General features: G+C 42.2%; 1 protein-coding gene across 7 annotated transcripts in view; it reads right to left on the bottom strand.

Annotated features, from left to right (window-relative positions):
* The window catches only part of LOC145349086 (microtubule-associated tumor suppressor candidate 2-like), a 453,839-nt gene that overhangs the window by 207,727 nt on the left and 221,117 nt on the right, over positions 1 to 24,995 (bottom strand). For all 7 annotated transcript variants that reach the window (XR_013888055.1, XM_080197409.1, XM_080197414.1 and 4 more), the window contains one exon: positions 9,312 to 9,518. Coding sequence is in view for 6 of the 7 variants with exons in the window: in XM_080197409.1 (XP_080053535.1) it covers positions 9,312 to 9,518 (207 nt within the window). In the remaining variant the exon portion in view is untranslated. The remainder of the gene's footprint in view (positions 1 to 9,311; positions 9,519 to 24,995) is intronic.

Raw genomic sequence — 24,995 nt, 5'->3', positions numbered from 1 at the left:
TGGAGAACTCTGACATAATAACAAAGTTGCCCGTTCCAGTCTGAAAGAATGCTAATGTGTACAAGTTAAAAGCTATAAGTCACCTTCACCATCACTGGTGGCATCATCCCAGCTCAGCTCTGAGTCTGGAGCTCTCTATATTTGACGCTGACTGTCATGATTTACCTGTTTTGCACATTTGTAATCCCTTCACTAAGATGGTATTCAGCGTGGGAAGTGCAGGAAGGAGTGTTGCAACTGTCATTCTGCTTCCAAATTAGCAACCATAGCTGAATCAGCATTATGGAGACAAAGTTTGCTGCCCTGGTCTTTTTTTTAAATTCATTCGTGGGACATGGGTGTCACAGGCTGGCCAGCCTTAATGGCCTATCCTTAGTTGCCCTTGTTCAAAGGGCAGTTAAGAGTCAACCACATTGCTGTGGCTCTGGAGTCACATTAGGCCAGATCAGGTAAGGATGGCGGATTTCCTTCCCTTAAGGACATTAGTTAACTAAATGGGTTTTTCCAATATTCAACAATGGTTTCATGGTCATCAGTAGATCCTTAATTCCAGATATTTTTTATTGAATTCAATTCCATCAGCTGTCGTGGTGGGATTCAAAATCCAGGTTCCCAGAGCATTAGCTGACTTTCTGGATTAATAGTCCAGTGATAATATCACTAGGCCATCGCCTTCCCTTTATTAATACCTCTACAATAATTTGAGCTTGTGATTTTTTTCAAGACCATATGTTAAACTACGCACTCACAACCATTTGAAGTGCAAATAATAAAAACAGAAATTGCGGCACACGAGGCCATTTTGGCCCATCAAGTCTGCCGAGAAAAACCTACCCAACCTAATCTCACTTTGCAGCTCTTAGTATGCTGGTAAAAACATAGAAAATGTGTGTGTGTGTTTCATTTCACTTCCATATTTGAAAAATGTGATATCATAATGCATTCTTTAATATAGATAGACCTCCAGAGTTAGAAATTTAAATGAGCTTTGTGTAAAATCATGCAAGATAGTTTGTGGAATTATGAATATGCAAGCTGAGGGACTGGGGGAGATTGTACAAAATAACACCAGTCTCCACAGTTGAATATACACTGTAAAATAACAAATGCATTCTTATTTTATGTCCTTACATTTGTTGTATACCCACTGGGTTCTATTATAAACTACAGTTTCTAGTCAAACCTGACGAACAACATACACTGGTATCCCTCTCAGTGTGAATGTTGAAATTAAAACTAAAATAGCCTCAATTAAAGATAAAAAGAGAGAAAAAAGGTTTAATCTGGGTATTTGATTTTGGATGAGATAAAATATTGCAAATGAAATGCTTGGGTTAAAAATATGTATATTTTCTAACGCCAGAACATTACAAATTATTCTCTATTGACATAAAATTTGAGGTTCCATATTGTGCATTTCCAACTTTTAGCTTTTTAGAACGATGTCAAAGATCTGTCTTGAGCCAAAGAGAATCTGAGGGTGGAATTTTATCGGCATGCCTGCCCCGATTCCGGGGGCAGGCGAGGCTCAGCGAACAGCATTCTCCATTGGCCTTGGGTGGGATCTTACGAACCTCGGGCAGACTCGCCGGTAAAATTCCACCCTAAGTGCAAGCCCAAACATCCAAGGATTTCAACAAAATCAAATACATATGTGCCTTGTACTCTTTGCTCAGGGGCTTCAAATGTTAGCGGTTTCTGACAGGGCGCTACTGTTTTATTTTGTTTCCCAGTTACCGACAGAAGTATGAGGTCATTTTGACCACCAGGCTTCACTGGCATTCTGTTAATCCACTTCCCAAAGCTGCTGGAGATTCAGGACAATGCAGCAGCTGGAAAGAGCTGGGAGAGAAAAGACCAGGGCAAACTTTCCTCTTCAGGCCAGGAATGACACTCCTGCTTTTCCAGGCCCTCCTCCAGTCCCCACTACAAAAAGCAGATAATTTACAATGAGAGTTGTTTCATTCTCCCAATGCTGGCCTTCACATGGTGGGTAAATAACTTTCTTGCACAGTTCTTGATAAGCTTTCTGTCAGATTATTTGATGTTTCTTTTTGGATCCCGATTTGCACTTGTGAATTCGGACCCCGGTAACTTAGCTGCTTGTCCAGAAGCATTTGTCTAAATTAGAAACTATAGAATCCTGGAGGCAGTCTATGTGGATCATCGAGCTGGTGAATTCTAATACTGGCCATGGTTATGGTAAGAATGCATTTAAAATACTCTGATTTCTTTACAAGGCCTGGAAATGTGTGAGAAAAAGGGAGAAAAATTATACTTTTAAAAGATATAGGAATACATGAAACAGGAGCAGGAATCAGCCATTTGGCACCTCAATCCTGCTTCACCATTCAATTGTATCCTGGCTGATCTGATTATGGTTTTAATTCCATCCCCGTCCCCTCCCCATCCACCCCCTTATCAATCCAAAATCTGGAAAACTCAGCCTTGAATATAATCAACTGACCCAGAAAAATATTCTCCTCGTTGCCTGAAACAGTGGTGGAGACTCGAACTCTCACAACATTTAAGAAGCATTTAGATAAGCACTTGAAATACCAAGCTATGGACCAAGTGCTGGAAAATGGAATTAGAATAGAAAGTTGCTTGATGGTTGGCACAGATACAATGGGCTGAAGGGTCAGACACACAGAACAGCCATGGGGACCAAATTTGCACCTCAATATGCCAACATAGAACATAGAACATTACAGCGCAGAACAGGCCCTTTGGCCCACGATGTTGCGCCGACCAGCTTTTTAAAAAAAAAACACTGACCCACTAATCTAAACCAATCCCTTTTCGTCCATAAACCTATCCACAGATCTCTTAAACGCCCCCAAACTAGGCGCATTTACAACATCTTCATGCACAGGCTCGAACAAGACTTCTTCACCGCACAGGATCTTCAACCGATGCTATACACTAGATACATCGATGACATTTTCTTCCTTTGGACTCATAGTGAACAATCACTGAAATAACTATATGATGACAACAACAAGTTCCATCCCACCATAAGACTCACCATGGACTATTCTCCAGAATCGGTTACATTCTTGGCCACACACATCTCCATCAAGGACGGTCACCTCGGCACTTCACTGTACTGCAAACCCATGGATAACCTCATGATGCTCACTTCTCCAGCTTCCAGCCTAAACACGTTAAAGAAGCCATCCCCTACAGACAAGCCTTCCATATACAGAGGATCTGCTCAGATGAGGAGAATCGCAACAGACACCTCCAGATGCTGAAAAATGCTCTCGTAAGAAAAGGATATGGCGCTTGACGCATCGATCAACAGTTCCAACGCGCCACAGCAAAAAACCGCACCGCCCTCCTCAGAAGACAAACATGGGACAGGGCGGACAGAGTACCCTTCATCATCCAGTACTTCCCTGGAGGGAGAAGCTACGACATATTCTCCAGAGCCTTCAACATGTCATTGATGAAGACGAACATCTCGCCAAGGCCATTCCCGCAACCCCACTTCTTGCCTTCAAACAACCGCACAACCTCAAACAGACCATTTCTGCAGCAAACAGACCATTGTCTTGTATATCTTAGGGCGGCATGGTAGCACAGTGGTTAGCACTGCTGCTTCACAGCTCCAGGGACCTGGGTTTGATTCCCGGCTCGGGTCACTGTCCATGTGGAGTTTGTACATTCTCCTCGTGTCTGCGTGGGTTTCCTCCGGGTGCTCCGGTTTCCTCCCACAGTCCAAAGATGTGCAGGTTAGGTTGATTGGCCATGCTTAAAAATTGCCCCTTAGTATCCTGAGATGTGTAGGTTAGAGGGGTTAGTGGGTAAAATATATAGGGTTATGGGTGTAGGGCCTGGGTGGGATTGTATTCGGTGCAGACCCGATGGGCCGAAGGGCCTCTTTCTGCACTGTAGGTTTCTATGGTTCTATGATTCAAACTACCCAGCCTTCAGGAGAACAGTGACCATAGCACCACACAAACTTGCCACAGCAACTCTGCAAGACGTGCCAGATCATCGATACGGATGCCATCATCTCACGTGAGGACACCATCCACCAGGTACACAGTACACACTCTTGCAACTCGGCCAATGTTGTCTACCTGGTACACTGCAGGAAAGGATGTCCTAAGGCATGGTACACTGGGGAGACCGTGCAGACGCTACGACAACGGATGAATGAACACCACTCAACGATCACCAGGCAAGAGTGTTCTCATCCTGTTGGGGAACACTTCAGCGGTCACGGGCATTTGGCCTCTGATCTTCGGGTAAGCGTTCCATTATTTTGTAAATTGAATTTGTGTCTTTATATGCCCTGTTTGCGAACAGAACTCCCACTTACCTGATGAAGGAGCAGCGCTCCGAAAGCTAGTGGCTTTTACTACCAAATAAACCTGCTGGACTTTAACATGGTGTTGTGAGACTTCTTACTGAGTAAAGGCCTCAAACGGTGAACTCTCTTTTTTAAAATCTTTTGTCATTGAATTTTAACTTGACTAAGAAAGCAACTACACGTTGTATAACTTGTAACTTTGTATGCTTATGTATGCGTGTGCATTGTGAAAGTCAGGTGCGAATATACCTTCTTAAGTATTTTTATATATGTATCTGGGTGGGTTTTTAACGCAATAAAAACAAACCCCTTTTGCTTTAAATTCAAGAGAGCCTGCCAGACTAGTTTCTTTATAATCAGCATGTAAACAGTTACACAGACATTGAGTAAATCCCTTTATCCTTACAAATTCACAAAAGGCTTGGTTGAAGTGGGGGTTGCAGTACAGGGGAGTGAGTCATTATTACCCCTCCTCGTGTGGCCATGACAAACCTCAGAAGCTGCCAAATGTAAATCACCTCATCCTCTCCTTCCAACTCATCCTCTTGCCAGAACTCACAAAAGCCCGTGTTGATGTTCGCCACAACCCCCACGCAGAACCTTACAAGGGCAGCTCAACTTGAGAGCCAAGCAAGCAGCACTTAGTCATAGCTATCTCTGTGAGCACAGTATCAGCCTTTTAATATTTTTGTGCACTGTACAAGTCCGTATAAGATCTCCTTGCTGAGAGTTCTTTTCAATGCCTGTGCTGCCACCAGGTGTCATTCTACATTCACAGAGATAATGTCCTTCTCTACATGCTGCATAATAAAGCAGCTCATGTAAGGGAACAGTCAGAAATAATTGGGTTATGTGTTGAAAGAAGGAACCTACATTTATATTGCGCTTTTCACATACCCACAATGTCCCAAAATACCTCACAGTCATTATTTTCTGAGCAGTCACCATCAGTTTTAAGGCAAATGTGAGAGCTCATTTGTGCACTCTGCAGTGCTGTAATGTATTTTCACAGATAAAGAACCAGATCAGTTACTACACTTAAATATTTGGTTACATTAACTATTCCAAGATTCCTCTCCAGCAACATGCCTCTTTTGAAATAATGTAGAGTACAAAACATAATGGTGATTTTACCTCAAGTAAAAGGAGATTAATATAAATAACAAGTACTTCTAATGGAACTTCCAGTTTGGTCCCATTGGTGATGCTTCCCCCTTTGAGCAACAGAGTTTTAGATTCATGCCTTACACATAAGCTAGCACAGTACAGACAGAGTGCTACAGTTCTGGGAATGTTGGTGTCCAGTTGAATAGTTAAACTGAGGCCATCTATCTATTTAAGCAGAGGTGCAGCATAGTGGCACAGTGGTTAGCACTGCTGCCTCACATTGCCAGGGACCCGGGTTCAAGTCCTGGTTTGGATCACTGTCCGTGTTGTGTCTGCATGTTCTCCCCGTGTCTGTGTGGGTTTCCTCCAGGTGCTCCGGTTTCCTCCCACAGTCTAAAGATGTGTAGGTTAGGGGGATTGGCCATGCTAAATTGCCCCTTACGGTGGCTCAGCAGTTAGCACTGCTGCCTCATAGCGCCAGGGACCCAGGTTCAATTCTGGCTTACAGTGACTGGCTATGTGGAATTTGCACATTCTCCTTGTGTCTGCGTGGGTTTCCTTCGGGTGTTCCAGTTTCTTCCCACAGTCTAAAGATGTGTGGGTTAGATTGATTGACCAAGCTAAATTGCCCCTTAGTGTCAGCAGGACTAGCTAGGGTAAATACGTAGGGTTATAGGGATAGGACCTGGATGGGACTGTGGTCAGTGCAGAATGATGGCCCAAATGACCTCATTTGTACTGTAGGATTCTGTGATTCTGAAAGATGTAATATCACTATTCACAAAAGAGATGGAGAGGAGGATGGGGGAGTTCTGCTGGGACTCTTGACAATATTTCTCCTTGAACCAATGCAAGAACAATTGAGTTGATTGTTCATTTCATTTTTTTGTTGTTTGTGGAACTGTACAATTTGCAAAAATTGGCTGCACTTCAGATGTAGTTGGTTGCTTGTGAAGCAGTTTGGAATTATCTTGAGGATGATAAGACGCTAAAATCTTGCTTTTATATTGGTCAGTATCAGTGACTTACATTTAAATAAAGAGGACATGATTTGCAACTTTCAGATGAGACAAGAAATGACCTTGTGATTAATGGTGAGGAAGAAAACTAGACTGCAGGAATATATCAATGGACTAGTCAGGTGGTCAGAAAAGTAATGATTCAAATTAATACAGGAGATATGAGGTAATGCAATTGAGAAGAGAAGACATGACAAATAATTACAAAATAAATGTTTTTTTTATTATTTCACAGGGTGAGGGCATCGCTGGACAGGCCAGCATTTATTGCCCATCCCTAATTGCCAATAAAAAGATTGTAGTGTACCTTCATAAAGTGCTACAGTCCATTTGATGTAGGAATACCCACAATGCTGTTAGGGAAGGAGTTTCAGGATTTTGACCCAGCAGTAGTATACTTTCAACTCCGGATGGTGGGTGGTTTGGAGGAGAATCTGCAGCTGGTGGTGTTCCCATGCATTTGTTGCCCTTATCCTTGTGGATGATAGAGGTCGTGGATTTGGGATATGCTGTCAAAACAGCCTTGGTGAGTTTCTGCAGTGCATCTTGTAGATGATATACATTGCTGCCACTGCTCATCAGTAGTGCAGCGAATGAATTTTGAAGGTGGTGGATGGAGTATCAATCAAGTGGGCTGCTGTGTCCTGAAAGGTATCAAGCTTTAGTGTTGGAGCTGCATTCATCCAGACAAGCAGACAGTATTCAATGACATTCCTGACTTGCGCTTCGTAGATGATAGGCAGGCTTTGGGTAGTCGGTAAATTGATGGAGTAATAACTGGTTGGGTTGAATTTGTCTGGTGTATATATACAGGATTTATCTGGGCAATTTTCCACATTGCTAGGTGGATCTCAATGTTGTAGATGTACTGAGACAGCTTGCTTAAGACTGTGGCTGGCACAAGTCTTCAGTATTATTGCCAGAATATTGTCAAGGTCGATAGCCTTTGCAGTGTGTTTGGCTGATTCTTGATATCACGTGGAGTGAACTGGCTGAGGAATGGCATCAATGATATTGGGATTTCTGGAGGAGGCTGAGATGGATTGTCCACCCAGAACTTCTTGCTGAAGGTGGTTGCAGATATTTCAGCCTTATCATTTGCACTGATGTGCTAAACTCTCCCATCATTGAGCTTGGGGATATTTGTGGAGCTGCCTCCTCCACTGAGTTGTTTAGTTGGCCACCACCATTCACAACTGTATGTGGCAGGACTGCAGAGCTTAGATCTGATTCATTGGTTGTGGGATCACTTAATTCTATATATGTCATGCTCTTTGGCACGCCTGGGATGTAGCCTTAACAGGTTGACACATTATTTTGAGTTATGCCTGGTATTGCTTCTGGCACACACTCTTCATTGAACCACAACTAATCTTCCAGCTTGATGTTAATGGTAAAATGGGGATATGCTGGGCCAAGAATACAGACGGTGGTTGAATATAATACTGCTTCTTCACATGACTCAAGGCACTTCATGGATGCCCAGTTTTGAGCTGCTAAATCTGCTCAAAATCTATCCTATTTTGCACAGTAGCAGTACCACACAACAATGGAGGGCATTAAGAATACAGTATGTGAAGACAGGATTTTGCCTCCACAAGGATTGTCTGGTGGCCACTCCTATCATGGACAAATACATCGGCGACAGGTAAATTGGTGGGGACAAGATAACGTAGGTTTATCTTTCTTGTTGCCCCCCACCCCCCCGCCTCACCACCTGCTGCAGACCTAGACTAGCAGCTGTATCCTTTTGGACTTGGCCATCTTGGTCAGTAGTGGTGCTGTTGACCCACTATTGGTGACAGACACTGAAACCTGGTCATGACTCTCCCAAATCTGTTGTCCAATAGAAACAACTTAATTTCTGAAAGTCTATCGGTGAACAGCAACTCTGGAACCAAGTGGTGAGGGCAAGAAGAGAGAGGTACATTGATTATTAGCAGCAACGCACCTGCTTCAGAAGCTGTACTTTACTAAAGCAAATCAGAGATTAAAAATCATTTACACCTGGAGTCAACTTCTATAGATCAAGCGTGTTTTGGAAACAGGAAAAAATTACTTTCCTTGATTTATTTTCTTGTTTCTGTTGAGAATGGATGGATTCATTCTGAAGGTGTAGTTTAACTGTTACCTTTTCATCAGCTGACAGCAGTTTTGAGTGAGCATTGATACAAGCATGAGAGCGTAACATGTGAAGCTGTTTCAATTGTTTGAGCTCATGGCAGGCACAGTGTTATTCAGCCCATTGTAAAGTAGTCTCTAACCTTCAAATTTAATTTACTTTCAAGCATTTTTGCCTGCCAAAGTTCTTCCACTATTAAAGATTACTCAGCCTGAGCCCATACTTTCATGCCGGAAGGTATGCACAGAGTCGCTTCGCGGCTAAACACAGCATGTTCCTCAGTGATGCATAATCAACAGTCTAACTTAACTCTTGTGGCTGCACCATGCACTTCATGGATATTAGCTTCAGACTAGAAATGTAGTATAACTGTAGCTACAGACTTTTCGTTTCAACACAGCATCTATTATAAAGCAACTGAATCTTGCCTCCAAAATCTTACATGTATTACCATTTAGGGATATTTTGTAATAACCTAAACATTCATTTAGAACAAATGTCTCCAAAAGGCTATGTTACAGTGTGGGCAGGAAATGTTTTCTTTTAAATGTGTTGTGACAAAGTGTTAGATGCTGAGCTTGTATGCCCTGCAGCAATTCAATTTAATTAATCACCTCTGTGTATAACACTTCCCCCACTAATGTTCAGATTAGCTATTCTGAATTCATAAAGGTTTTAAGTAGAAAGGTGATGAAAGAAATAGGGAACACTTCCTCCATCAAGTGAGAAATCAATAGCTTACGATTCGCAGCTTTGCTGTGGTCACTGTGAACACTGTCATTTGATTGGTTGCTGGAGACTGATGACACACTGGAGCTTCTGACAAATCCGAAAGCCACGAGTTTAGCTGCTGGTAATCGAGAGTAACCCGGAGGGCGGAGTCCCGAATGCCCAGGCTTGGGCAGGTTTGATCTTTGAACAATTGGGATGGTATTTTTCTTCTGTTCCACTGAAATATAGGGGGAAGAAAGTAACATTTATCAACTATAACCCACATATTTAATTCTTTAAAAACTAACAAAAAGCCTATAGATTGAATATCTCTGGAAAATGACAGCTTGTTGTAATCATGTCAAGTTTGCTATTTTGGACATAGTTACTCATTGTTTGGGCACTCCTTGAATAAATAAATCATGACATTATGAAAATGTGACAAATTGAAACAGTTCTTCGATTACTTTTTTATGCCAGTAATTACATGCCAACCTTTCAATACTAATTGAACAGTAATGATTTATGTAACTCGGAATTAAGTGGTATTCCCAGGTTTTCACAAAACCCATGCACAGCCAAACAAATAAATGATTACCAAACGCCTCAAAATATCTTCATTATAATGCAGACATATTCCATTCCACACCTATCTCAAATTTCATAAAATCTGGAAAGCTCATTTCATGCCCTCAGGATATCCCAAAAAATTTCTCAGCCAATGAAACACTTTAGAAATGAAGTCACTGTTATAATGTGGGAAAATACAGTAAGTCAATTTGCGAAAAGCAAGGTCCCCCTTGCTTTTAACTTAATACCTTATTTAAAAGACACCATATTGATGGTGAAGTGCCATTGATGGTGAAACGCACAGATGTGTCAGCCTCCATTAAAGATGCACGTCTTTGACATGAACCTCAAACTTGGGCAACCGAGTTTTCAATGAATTAAGTTTACAAAGGGGGGTGATGGGAGGGTGCCCATGCCAACACTGGAACAGTCAAGTGTGGAGGCAACAACAGCATGGATGAGCATCGCAGCAGCAGATGGTTTGTGGCACAGAGACAGGCAATATAATGTAGGCGGTTCTTATGAAACCAAAAACTCAGCTCAGGATTAAATCAGACAGAGGTTGGTGATGAAGGAGGTAAGTGAAATCAGTTGCTACAGAACGGAATCTGTAGTTGCTTCATAGACATTCCACACCCTGGTGTTTAATTTAATGTGTGTTGGAGGGCGGGGGGTGGGATTTTTAGTTCATACAGGACTGGATGTTCTCTTTCCATGCCTATATTCATTGTTGTTGTCTGTTCCTTGATTTGAGAATGGCGCCTACTCAGGATCATGTGTTTCTTGCCTTGGATCCTCATGTGATCGGACAAGCTTACCCACAGATCTCTGAGTACCTGAGATACACGAATAGCAAACTGTCAATCTTCGCCAGGATGTATTGCAGACTAGCCATGCTATGGTCCAAACATCGGAAGCTGCAGCTGAGAGACGACATTCAAAAGGCTATCACCTTGGAAATCATGGTTACTCCTTGGAAATGGTGCAATGACATAATAAATTTCTTGGTGGTGGAAGAAACATTAAGGTATTTGGACAGTAATATCCTTCTTTCTTGATGAATACCACACAGGGTACTTGAATAGCCAGCACCAATGTCACTGATGCAACCTCTGGATCCTGGAGAATGCAACGCCAGGTATAAAATCCTCTTGCTGCGTGTAATTTTGTGATGTGGTCATCAAGACATTTATGACCTTGATAATGAGAGGTGAATCACAAGCTATCTGATCCTTGCCAGATCCTCTGTTTAACAGACTCCTGTGGATGAGCAGCTCAATGCCACTGCTTTAGTTGCTCCCCAGCTGTAGCTCCAGTCCCAGAACACAGTGTAATTCAGCAGGGGTGTTGGGTACAGCATGGTCTGGTGGGTCAGGGAGAAATCGGGGGACCTCAGGTGATTACAGTGAGGGGAGGGGAGGGGAGTGATGATCATCATGGGAAATGTTCTATATCTAAAGAGGTTTCTAATCATGGAGAAGATATAATCTCAGAGACAACCTAATAACGAAGAAGGCTCTTCGTTTGCACTGGCTCTCCAAATGAGTATTGCAACTTTGTGTCATTCTCCTGTCTTCTCCTCATATTCAGCAAGTAACAAGGTACTGATGGATGGGAAGTAAAGGAAGGATAATGGTAAATTAAAATTATATCAATATTACAAAACATTATAGGTAGTGAAGTATATACAAATTCTTCATTTAAGTATTGAATTGAGAACTCAAAACCATATCAGAAATAGGACTATATCAGTATATTCCTATACTATCTCTTATGGGGCTGAATTCAGTGAACCTCTGATTGTTCTGGGTTTAGTGGTGGCAACCGGGCGATGAAATTGGGTAGGTTGCATAAAGGATTTCCCAAACTTTGTAAAAATATTAACTTCTTATTTCAAGATTTGTTAGCTGAAGGGACTTGCCATGCGGCTGTTGAATTTTTTGGCCCAGGCAGCGGTGAAAGCTGGGTCATTTCATATGTTCAAAGCTGAGTTAGATAGATTTTGATCAGTGAGGGAGTCCAGGGATATGGGAGGGGCAGACAAAAATGTGGAGTTGAGACCACAATCAGATCAGCCATCATATTATTGAAAGGCGCAGCAGTCTCGAGAGGCTAAACAGCTTACCCCTGCTCCTAATTCTTGTCTTCTGGTGACTTTTACTGCTGGCCTAAATCACTCTTAGCACTTGCTTCTGTATTCTTTCAATCTGGGCTGCTTGTGCATGTTCGAGGCCAGAGTGCCACAAAGGCACAATTTACTTGATGGATGCAGCCTGCCTGAGTAGGTCAACAACAGATCGAGGACCGGGAATATAAAAGGGATGAATAATGTGAAAATAAACTTCCATTCACCTGTGGTTTTGTCCACTTGACGTAGAGATGCCGGCATTGGATTGGGGTGGGCACAGTAAGAAGTCTTACAACACAGGTTAAAGTCCAACAGGTTTACCTGGAATCACGAGCTTTCAGTGTGCTGCTCCTTCATCAGATGAGTCATCTGATGAGGGAGCAGCGCTCCAAAAGCTCATGATTCCAATAACCTGTTGGACTTTAACCTGGTGTTGTGAGACTTCTTACTTTGTCCACTTGGCCATCTCATTTCAAGTCAGTCTGTTACATAGAACATAGAACATAACAGCGCAGAACAGGCCCTTCGGCCCACGATGTTGCGCCGACCAGTTACAAAACAATGACCCACTAACCTAAACCAATCCCTTCTCGTCCATAAACCTATCCACAGACCTCTTAAACGCCCCCAAACTAGGCGCATTTACAACTGCAGCAGGCAGGGCATTCCAATCCCTCACCACCCTCTGGGTAAAGAACCTACCCCTGACATCCGTCCTATAACTACCACCCCTTAATTTAAAGCCATGCCCCCTCGTGCTAGATTTCTCCATCAGAGGAAAAAGGCTATTACTATCCACCCTATCTAAACCTCTAATCATCTTATATGTTTCAATAAGATCCCCTCTTAGCTGCCTTCTTTCCAGCGAAAACAACCCCAAATCCCTCAGCCTCTCCTCATAGGACCTCCCCTCCATACCAGGCAACATCCTGGTAAACCTCCTCTGCACCCTCTCCAAAGCGTCCACATCCTTCCTGTAATGTGGGGACCAGAACTGCACACAGTACTCCAAGTGCAGCCGCACCAGAGTTGTGTACAGTTGCAACATGACGCTGCGACTCCTAAATTCAATCCCCCTACCAATAAACGCCAAGACACCGTATGCCTTCTTAACAACCTTATCTACTTGACTCCCAACTTTCAGGGATCTATGTACACATACACCTAGATCCCTCTGCTCATCCACACTATTCAAAGTCCTCCCATTAGCCCTATACTCGACACATCTGTTATTCCTACCAAAGTGAATTACCTCACACTTCTCCGCATTAAACTCCATCTGCCACCTCTCGGCCCAGCTCTGCAACCTGTCCAAGTCTTCCTGCAAACTATGACACCCTTCATCACAACCTACCACACCTCTGACTTTGGTGTCATCAGCAAACTTACTAATCCACCCAACTATACCCTCATCCAGATCATTAATAAAGATTACAAACAGCAGTGGCCCCAAAACAGATCCCTGAGGCACACCACTCGAAACCGAACTCCATGATGAATATTTACCATCAACCACCACCCTCTGTCTCCTATCCGCTAGCCAATTCCTGATCCAATTCCCTAGGTTGCAATTGCCTAACTTTATGTCAAGGACATGCATTTACTTATATTAAAGTCTAGTCACATGGCATTATATTTAGTAGCATTTAACTAGCATTTTCCCCACAGCGTTTCATAAGAGGGTGAGTGTTTCCTGAACCTCACTGAGTTCACCCTGGGGCCGAGACTCTGCAGTGTCACATCATCCACACATTTTCGGTACGTGAGACCAGAAGAAGAAAGAACACAGAACAGAGAACAGAAGAAGAAAGAACATAGAAAGAAAGACCAATGGAGATTAGAAAAAAATTGGCCCTAGTCAAGCACCCTGAGCTGTACCTACTGCTATCTGAACACTTTCAGCAATGGTATCTGATACACTTTAATGTCCTCTTTGGAAAAGTGGATTTTTCGGGACGGAGGCAATCCACGTTTTTAAAAACTGAAGAAAATGCATAGCATGGATTTCAAGGGTTATACTCCACAAAAGCATTAGAGGTTTAAGGGGTAGAACTATAAGCTAAGAAATCATAAACAAAACCCCATTTAAGGAATTACTCTTCCATTTCTAGATCTGTAAATTGACTGCTATCCGGTGAAGGAAATAAACACTCTAATCAAGAATAAATATAGCAACCATGAAAATCAACTGATGATTTCATGAGGGTGGAATTGGAGTTATGGGGCTGAAGTAGGAAAAAGTGATAAAATGGCCAGCCAGCTGCTTCTCTGAGCAAAAATTCAGAAAAAACTGAAATAGGAAAGGCAACTATATTTTCCCTTTGCTGCATGTCAGGTATTGGTGATGGACTAGAGCAGAAAATAATCTGCAGCAATAAGCAGGCCTAGTCAGGGTGGCATGGTGGTTAGCAATGCTGCCTCACAGCGCCAGGGCCCCAGATTCAATTCTGGCCTCGGATCACTGTCTGTGCGGAGTCTGCATATTCTCCCTGTATCTGCGTGGGTTTGCTCCGGTTTCCTCCCTCAGTCCAAAGATATACTGCTTAGGTTGATTGGCCTTGCTAAATTGCCCCTTAATGTCAGTGTAAATATGTGGGGTTACAGGGAGAGGACCTGGGTGGGATTGTTGTTGGTGCAGGCTCGATGGGCCAAATGGTTTCCTTCTGCACTGTAGATTCTATGATTCCACGGCTCTAGTCATCATATGGTTTTCCATGTAACCTCTCACCCTGAAGTAATTCATTGCTAAGATCAAAAGTTTGGAGACAAGGGCAAGATATAGTCTTCTGCTGGCTCTCCCTTCTTAATGCCAGGTTCCTCTGGTATCAAGGCGATTCTCAACAAGAAATCCTCGGCAGCCACAAGCAAATCCCTGACGTGTGAAAACCATGTCTCACCCAGTTAATCTCTGAGACACCACTAAACTGAGGTGTGCTCAAGGTGAATTGATATCAAGTGGCACATTAAGGAGTCCAATTGGCATTCTGTTGTAAACAGGTGGGTTTCCTGCATGGGGCCCTTCCCACCACTGACGTAATCACAGGAGGTTTCCTGTCTTTGGGGAACTGATGCATGGGCCCTCCCACAACTGGATCCAGGCACCATGTTTCCCACCGTAAAAGGTTGTATTACATTCTGCAGTCAGTGAGAAAGTCAGCAATCCATTGAACAGAATATCAGATCCATTTAACTTCTCAATCACACCTATATGAACAAGCGTGCCAAACACCTTTGTAATCTGGTGTAATATTGGTTGTCCCCAGCTTATCAGCATTTGTACAAAGGAAGTTCACAATGTGAACCAGACAATGTGTTTTAGATCTTCCAGTCCAGCTACCAAACAGATGACAGTCAAGTTGTGAATATTAGACTATTTCAATGAAAGACCTGTCCCTAATAAATATGTAAAAATATACTGTATATCCAGGAGTCAATGGGCTAAATCGTATCAAAACATAGCAGAATGTTTCTGGTAAGAAATCTGACATTTCTCTCTCCAGATCCTAAGAGAATCTGCTAAAAAAAAAATCAAGGGGGCGTGTTTCATACCAACATGTGGGGGGGGGGGGGGGGGGGGTGTGTGTGTGTGTGTGTGTGTGTGTGTGTGTGTGTGTGTGTGTGTGTGTGTGTGTGTATGTTGGTGGTTCTTGTGCCCCCGCCAGACAGTGAGAGTGGATTCAAGATCACCCCATAGAGTTTGACAGCACAGGAAGAGACCTGTCTAGCCATCGTGTTTGCACAGGCCAACGAGCTCCGATCTATTCTAATCCCATTTTCCAGCATTTGGTCCACAGCTTTGCATGCTATGGTGTTTCAAGTGCTCATCTAAATGCTTCTTAAATGTGAGGGTTTCTACCTCTATCACCCTTTGAGGCAATGAGTTCCAGATTCATACCATCCTCTGGATTAAAATGATTTTCCTCAAATTCCCTTGAAATCTCCTGTCCTTCAACTTAAATCTAGGTTCCCTGGTTATACAGCCATAGATGTTTACAGCATGGAAACAGGTCCTTCGGCTCAACTTGTCCATGGTGTCCTTTTTTTTAAGCCCCTAAGATAATCCCAATTGCCCGCATTTGGCCCATACCCCGCTATACCCATCGTACCCATGTAACTATCTAAATACTTTTTAGAAGATAAAATTGTACCCGCCTCTACTATTACCTCTGGCAGCTTATTCCAGACACTCATCACCCTCTGTGTGAAAAAATTGCCCCTCTGGACATTTTTGTACCTCTCCCCTCTTACCTTAAACTATGCCCTCTAGTTTTACACTCCCCTACCTTTGGGAAAAGATTTGACTACCTAGCTTGTCTATGCCCTTCATTATTTTCTAGACCTCTATAAGGTCATCCCTCAGCCTCCTATGCTCCAAAGAAAAAAGTCCCAGTCTATTCAGCCTCTCCTTATAACTCAATCCATCAAGTCCTGGTAGCATCCTAGTAAATCTTTTCTGCACTCTTTCTAGTTTAATAATATCCTTTCTATAATAGGATAACCAGAATTGCACACAGTATTCCAAGTGTGGCCGTACCAATGTCTTGTACAACTTCAACAAGACGTCCCAACTCTGTGTTCAATGTTCTGACCGCTGAAACCAAGCATGCTGAATGCCCTCTTCATCACTTTGTCCACTTGTGACTCCACTTTCAAGGAGCTATGAACATGTACCCCTAGATCTCTTTGTTCTGTAACTCTCCCCAATGCCCTACCATTAACTGAGTAAGTCCAGTGGTTATACACCCCTCGACTATGGGAAAAGATTTCTTCCTATCTACACTATCTATGCCCATCATAATGTGTACACCTCAATCAGCTTTGTACAGTTCCCACAGCTTTCTCAGCTGTGTGTGGCCAAATTCCCCTCCAACTCCATTTTCATGTTTGCTGATGACACCACCTTCGGGTCTCAAACAATAATGAGTCAGAGTCCAGGAAAGAGAGAGGGAATCAGGCAAAATAGTGTGATGACAATATTCCCTCCCTCAATGTCAGTAAAACAAAGCAGATAGTCACCGACTTCAGGGAGCGTAGTGGAGAACGTGCCCCTGTCTACATCAAAGGGGATGAAGTGGAAATGGTCAAGCATTTTAAGTTTCCAGATGTCCAGATCACCAACAATCTGTCCTGGTTCCTCCATGCTAATGCTATAGTTAAGAAAGCCTACCAACGCCATTACTTTCTCAGAAGACTGAGGAAATTTGTCATGTCTGCTAAGCCTATCACCAACTTCCAAAGATGCACCACAGAAAGCATCCTTTCTGGATCTATCACAACTTGGTATGGCTCCTGCTCTGACCAAGGCCACAAGAAACTATGAATGGTTGTGAACGAAGCCCAGTCCATCACACAAACTTGCCTTCCTTTCACTGACTCTGTCCACACTTTTCACTGCCTTGGAAAAGCAGCTAACATAATCAAGGAGCTGACACATCCTGACATACTCTCTTCCACCTTCTTCCATTGGAAAAAAGATCACGGGCCAACTGACTCAAGAACAGCTTCTTTCCTGCTGACATCAGACTTTTGAATGGACCTACCTTACATTAAGTTGATTTTTATCTGCACCCTAGCTATGACTGTAATGCTATTCTGCATCCTCTACTTTCCTTCTCTCCTAGATGCTCTATGAACAGTATGCTTTGTCTGTATAGCGTGAAAGAAGCAATACTTTTCACTGCATCTCGATACATGTAACAATAACTCAAATCAAATCAAAGGAAACAATCTCATCGGCCTATCCAACCTCTCTCCATAGCCGAAATGCTCCAGCCAACGTCAAATCCTTTTGAATCCCTTTACCACCCTTTCTTGTGAAATCGCTTCCTTCCTATAGCATGGCAACCAGAATTACAGACAGTAATTTCACTGTAGAATAACGAGCATTTTACACAGCTCCATCATAACCTTCCTGCTCTTATATTCGATGCCTCAGTTAATAAAGGCAAATATTCCACATGCCTACTTAAGCACCTTATCTACCTGCCTTCAGGGATGTTTGGACATGTAACCTCAAGGTCCATCTGATACTCTGCACTTCCTAGCATTGTACTGTTCACTGCACATGCCCATAACTTGTTAGTCCTCCCAAAATGCATCACCTCACACGTTTCAGGATTAAATTTCATTCGCCATTGTTCTGTCCATCTGACTAGCCAGTCTATATTATCTTGTAATCTATGGCTATGGCACCTCGTGATTTGCCATACCACCAATTCTTACATCATCTGTGAACTTACTGATCATACCTCCAATATTCACGTCCAGATCATTAATATACACTACAAACAGTAAGAGACCCAACACCGATCCCTATGGCACACCACTGGAGTCAGGCTTCCATTCCAGGGGATTTTCAAAGTAACTTCATCGCAGTATTAATGTAAGCCTACCTGTAACACTAATAAACAAACTAAACTAACATTCATAAAAACAAGTTTACATCACTACTCTCTGCCTCTTGCCACTAAGCCAATTTTGGATCCAATTTGCCAAATTGTCCTGGACCCCATAAGCTTTTATCTTCTTGATCAGTTGCCCATGTGGGACCTTGTCAAAAGCTTTACAGAAATTCATGTAGACTACATCAACGGCACTGCCTTCATCTACATACCTAGTCACCTCCTCAAAAAATTAATCACATTTGTTAAACTTGATCTCCCCCTAACAAAGCCATGATGGCTATCCTTGATTAATCCTTGCCTCTTTGAGTAGAGATTAATTCTGTTCCTCAGAATTCTTTTCAATAATTTCCCTACCACTGATGTTAGGCTCACTGGCCTGTAATTATCTGTTTTTTCCCTACTTTCCAACTTGAATAATGGTAGCACATTAACAATGTGAGCCACTGTAAGCCATTTGGGCTGACATGAGAATAACTTCTTCACTCAGAGTTGTGAATCTGCAATTTCTCTACCACAGAAAGCTGTTGGGGCCAGTTCATTAGATACATTCAAGAGGGAGCTGCATGTGGTCCTTGTGGTTGGAGGGATCAAGGGGTATGAAGAAAAAGCAGGAGTGGGATACTGAAAGCGCATGATCAGCCATGATCATATTGAATGGTGGGGTGCAGGCTTGAAGGGCCAAATGGCTTACTCCTGCACTTATTTTGTATTTTTCCTATGTTTCTATTACATGAGAACAGAGCATGGGGAGAGGTAGTTCTGTGTACAGGCTCCTGCAGAGTCTGTACTGTGCATGGTACAATGTTCAATAAAAAAGGTGCATCTCCAGCCTTGCCTCCAGCAGTATCTTGAACTATCACATTTAAGACCCACAATGATGATAACAATGGGAGCAGTGGAAAACTTGAATAAAGAAGCAACTAGTGAAGAGCCCACAGACTGGCAGAAGCAGCAAGAGAAATCACTGCAAGACAAAGACAGAAAAATCTTCAAAGGAATTCCAGAAGTGGCTACAGTGAAAAGAAACCAAGCTTTACTACACCACAAGGGCTTTACACATTGCTGTCATCAATGTTTGCTTCAGGATAGGCACAGCAGCATGACCCCACTACTTCGAGAAACGTTTGTAGCAAAATTGAATAGAATTTGAGGGATGCGAACTTATGTCAGATATTAATTTTGCAATCTAAGCTAATAGTTTACAGTCTCTTTTGATTAAATATTCTTCTAATTCCTATTTTCTCTGTATGAAACCTTGGGCCATTATTGAGGATAGCTCACACACACCACAGTTCACTAAAGTAGAATAGAACTAAATCAAAGACCTAAAAGGAATTGGCTAAAATTATGTGCTCGTGTCTTTGGAGTAGGACCCGGACCAACAGTTATCTGGCTCACAAGCAGAAATGTTAATCCCGAGCAAAGGCCCACAGCGAATTTATCAAAAATCTGATATGTCAAAAACCTGAAATTCTTTTTGCTAGTTGCACTATTGACATCTAATGGAAGAACATCAATATTAGTTTTGAAATATAATTGACCTTCCTTGATGTAAATGAGTGCTATAATGACATATGGTAAACAAACAGTAACTGCAAACTGCTGTTGTGTCTCACTCAACAACCAATATTGTGCTTTTACTGTGAAAGAAGACAATAATTAAAAGTGCTACTGAAAAAAAAGAGACATATCAAAGTTTTCCATCTTGAACTCATCACACTTTGGAAGAATACCAATGTAGGGGAAAACAGCAATTTATACCATATGTGAAGAAAGTGCTGATTGTTTGGCAAGTTGCCATGGAGGATGCACCATCTGATAGTAACTGACAGTTAACTTCCAAGCATTGTTTGAAATTTAAACCAGGCAGCTTGACTCCGATTGGTGAATATGAGGTGGAGATGCCGGCATTGGACCAGGATGGACACAGTAAGAAGTCTCACAACGCCAGGTTTAAGTCCAATAGGTTTATTTGGAATCACGAGCTTTCAGAGCGCTGCTCCTTCATCAGGTGAGTGATGAAGAAGCAATGCTCCAAAAGCTCATGATTCCAAATAAACCTGTTGGACTTAAACCTGGCATTGTGAGACTTCTTACTGATTGGTGAAGCCATTGCCCTGAGGAATGAGTCAGCACACTGAGGATCATTTAACAAATCTCCTATTAAGAATCACATCAAACACTGGACATTATGTTTTGAGTTATGAAAGCACAGGATGGTTGGCTATAGTCTGTATCTTGCGCTGGGGCATGCTGTTTGATACGATCCGCCAGTCTTTAGGATGTAAGTTTCACCTTTGAAATGAAGCAGTCAAATCTATTTCCTTTCCTGTATTCAAGAGGCAGCTGGATATAGCACTTGGGTGGAATGGGATCAAAGATTATGGGGACAAAGCAGGATTAGACTATTGAGTTGGATGATCAGCCGTGATCGTAATGAATGGTGGAGCAGGCTCAAAGGGCCAAATGGCCTCCTCCAGCTCCTATCTTCTACATTGATTTACTAGTTGCAAAAACTGTCAGGGGATTCTCTACCATAGTGTACCACAAGTCAATCTTCACTGGTTAATACATGCATTGGGATTCTTACAGTTTCACGTGCTATAAGATTGACTTGATTGGTAACCTTGTAAATAACGCCTAAGCCATTTGCTCACCACACAAGTTTAATGTGGAAATAAGGCTTATCAAAGGAATCTTGCAGGATAATGGCTATCCTGATCAGATTTTTTGTGCTGTATATCATGCGGGCTCATGAATGGGCCTAAGGCCATCGGATTCAGTGCTAAACAATGCCTAGTTGACCTCAGATTACCTTGGAAGGGCAAGGTACCTGATAAAAAATTTGAGCAACAGCTGTTTAATGCTGCTATTATTCAGTAGCAACACTGCTGGTATTTGCCACTAACAGGATGCTATCATCAGGGTAAAAGTACATCCTGACACAAGTAAATAATGTGGTATATGAATTTCGGTACCAGTGTGATGCCAGATACACAGGCAATGTGTATCTACCAATCAAAGTCCACTTGCCAACCTATCAACACTCTTTTCTCATGCAGAATAATTTTCTGTTTTTTTTTCCCTTAATCTAGTATTCTTGCTAAGTGTCTTTATGAGTGCAAGACAAAAGATTTTGACATGTCTCCTTTTTCAGCAATACTCAAGTTCTGTGTTACCAAACGACTACTAACTGCTTCATAATTGGCAACTTGGACTACATTTCCTCTTAATAGCCGGCTGTCAAGTAAAAAGGCTATGTTTGAAATTAAAAAGGATGTATAATGTAGTTTAAGAAAGAGTTGACTATTTTCCGGTCATTTGACATCAGTTGTTGTTGATGAAAGCAGCAAAAACTGGGATCCAAATAATTTTCTTTAAACAGAATTCTCAAAGTAGAACCTACTTAAGTGTCCCACAGAGATAAATCATTCTGAATATCAGCTTTGGTCTTACATGTGCAACTTTATCATATCAAGGCTCCAATCTATTTATAAATTATTTAATCCATAATTTTCAATGCTTTAGAGTTGTTTTTATACAAGATGTGGTCCACTGAGTAATGTAATGAGTTGCATGAACTCAGCCTGGTGTTATACTTTGATGGTAGAGTTTTTAATTAAAGTAAATCCCACTGGTTCTTCATATATTGATTTGCAGTATGAGGAAATCATCTACAACTATAAACATTACACAAGACTGTCAAATGTCAAACAAAATGAGCCAGGCTTCATTTTAAAGGCTGACCTCAAAACAGTGTGCAGCTTTAATGGTGACTTTCTGCGTGACTTTTCTGACCACTCCAATGGAAAAGAAAGTGATCATTCAATTGATCAAACTTACCACTATGTGGAGATAACTACAAACACACAAGTGCATTTTCTTTCCATACAAATATGAAGATTGTAAGATTTTTATGTTTTGGGACTCTCTCTTTAGCTTAGGGTAAAATAATGCAATAAAGGGGTCATGTGATCAATTCTGAATTCTACCCAACAACAAACTTGGGTAAAAGCAAATTATTGTGGATGCTGGAACCAAAAATAACATAAAATGCTGGAAAATCTCATCAGGTCTGACAAATTCTGTGGAGGGAGAACGTTTTGAGTCTGGATGACTCTTTGTCAGAGTAAACTTGGGTGGCTTGGAAGCTTAAACCAGTCATGTATCTGGGAAGAATGTACGAGACATTCATACTTGTAAGCAATGAACCAAACAGCTGTGCTGACAGTGGATAGACTGTTAGGATCTAAGTTTCACAAGGAGGTGTGAGAGAAGTCATGTTTTGTAAACTGTTACATTTTAAACTGCCAATTTAATTCTAGGATACAATAAAGTTGGGGAGGGGGGTGCTAGAAGATAGCTAATTGGCATTTCCACTTGGATACAATGCCCATATGATTCATGTTGCCACGAAGATGGGCTCTGAGATGAGAAGAGTCCACAGCAAGCCATTTTGGTACTGGTTTACAGGTTTCTTAAGTTATCCCTGAACTTCACAGATAGATCAGCCTACAAGAATCAGACAGAAAGGGACAGAAAATAACAGAAGGAGCAGAAAGGTAGTGACAGCTTGTCTCTATTGATAAGCATGCATCATCTGGATGGAAGCTTGTGCTCAGATTGTAACGGCCAATTTCATAAGGATATAAATGAGGCTGGAAGATTCACCCAACCTTGGCAACACGGAATAATCTCCAGAGTAATCCTTACCGTGAAAGTTAGTGTAGGGATTAGAAGTTTTCTAGCTAGAAATAGAAAAAGGAATCAAATGACTGGGAGCTGAGAACAGTGTTAGACTGGTTTCTGGAGAATGAAAGATCGACTTAAGAGACAAAGTAATCCACCCTATCTATACCTCTCAACATTTTATAAACCTCTATCAGGTCACCTCTCGATCTTCGTCTCTCCAGGGAGAAGAGACCTAGCTCCCTCAACCTATCTTCATAAGGCATGCCATCCAATCCAGGCAACATCCTTGTAAATCTCCTCTGCACCCTTTCAATAGTTTCCACCTCCTCCTTGTAGTGAGATGACCAGAACTACGCACAGTACTCCAAGTGGGGTCTGACAAGGGTCTTATAAAGTTGCAGCATTATCTCCCGACTCCTAAACTCAATCCCTCGATTAATCTCCATATCCTGAAAGATAAAGCCAGAGGCCCTTGACAAGGTGACAATAAGGCCCGCAAAGATGTCAGAACCCCCACTGAGGACAGAATAGGCTGTCTTGGAAATAAATTATCCTCCAGACATTAAACGCTCTGGAATAATCTGTTTGCAAAGACTGCATTGATCCATTGGAGGCAGGCAGTGCTACTGGCTGCTATTAGCATGGAGTGAATTGGTTTCTTCAATGATAAGTATCACACAGAGCACTCAGGGAGTGGCCATCAGCACTGTCTGTTCCCAGGGAATCAATGGATCTGAACAGTGCTGTTCAAACCACAACTCACTCCGCATCCCAGAGGGTTTCATCACTTTTGATCTCAGCAGGCATGGAATTTACTTGGCCTAATAAGAGGAATTGGGTGGAATTCCTCATTAGCCTCTGGACTCCCTTACGTCAGACTTGACATTTCAAATGTGCCCCTAACTGGGCTCCCATCATGCACACTCTGTAAACTTCAGTTCATTCAAAACTCTATTACCTGCATTCTAACTCACACCAAACTCCATTTGACTATCACTCCTATGCTCACTGACCTACAATGGCTTCCAGTCCAGTAACCCCTCAAAATTCTCATCCTCCTTTAAATTCCTTGGTGGCTTTGCCCCTCCTTGTCTCCAAAACCCTCTTACATTTATGTCCTTCTTTAATTCCAACTTTTTTTTAAGCAGCCTAGATTTAAATCACTCCACCATCAGTGGCTGCTTCTTCAGCTGCTTCATCCTTATGACCTGGAACTCCCTGCTTAAATATCTTGACCTCACTTTCCTCCGTTAAGCTGTTTCTTAAAACTTATATACTTGGCCAGGCTTTTGTGTCTCAGTCCTTTTGCAGCTCAGTGTCAAATTTTATTTGATAACACTTCTGTGAGTCACCTTGGAATGTTTCACTACCTTAGGGGTTCTATTGAAATACAATCCATTGTTATTGCCTAATCGTCTGGGCAGTGGGCAGAAAACGTATGTGTCCCTCTTGCAGATTGAAATTTCCAAAACGTACAAATTGTTGAAAATCCTTAATTTCAGGTTTGACCCCAAATTGCAATTGTCTGCTGATATCATTGTCACTTGCGGGTACAATTTTACCTTTTAGAAAGCATTTAGACAGTTACATAGGTAAGGCGGGTATAGAGAGATATGGCCCAAGCACAGGCAATTGGGACTAGCAGGCAAAAGAGCAGCTGGACAAGTTGGGCTGAAGGACCTGTTTCCATGCTGTAAACTTCGATGACTCTATGACTTTCTGGCCTGTTCAGCCTCAGAATTTCAGGTCTGATCATTAAACACTGGGGATGGGGCACGCTGCATGGGTTTGTTCCGGTGATCACTGGATTCAATCAAAATTGCTGCTGCGACCTTCTTGTAATGATTCAGACTCTCATTATAATGCTGCAGTCAGCAGCACTGCCTTGTGCTATTAAGTGGGCACTTTAAATAATTGACTT

This window comes from Carcharhinus amblyrhynchos, chromosome 10 (assembly GCF_965287045.1).
Source record: "Carcharhinus amblyrhynchos chromosome 10, sCarAmb.v2.hapA, whole genome shotgun sequence".
In the NCBI taxonomy this organism is placed as follows: Eukaryota; Metazoa; Chordata; class Chondrichthyes; order Carcharhiniformes; family Carcharhinidae; genus Carcharhinus; species Carcharhinus amblyrhynchos.
Note: the sequence above shows the minus strand (reverse complement) of the source record. Positions and strands in the feature narration are given on the sequence as shown.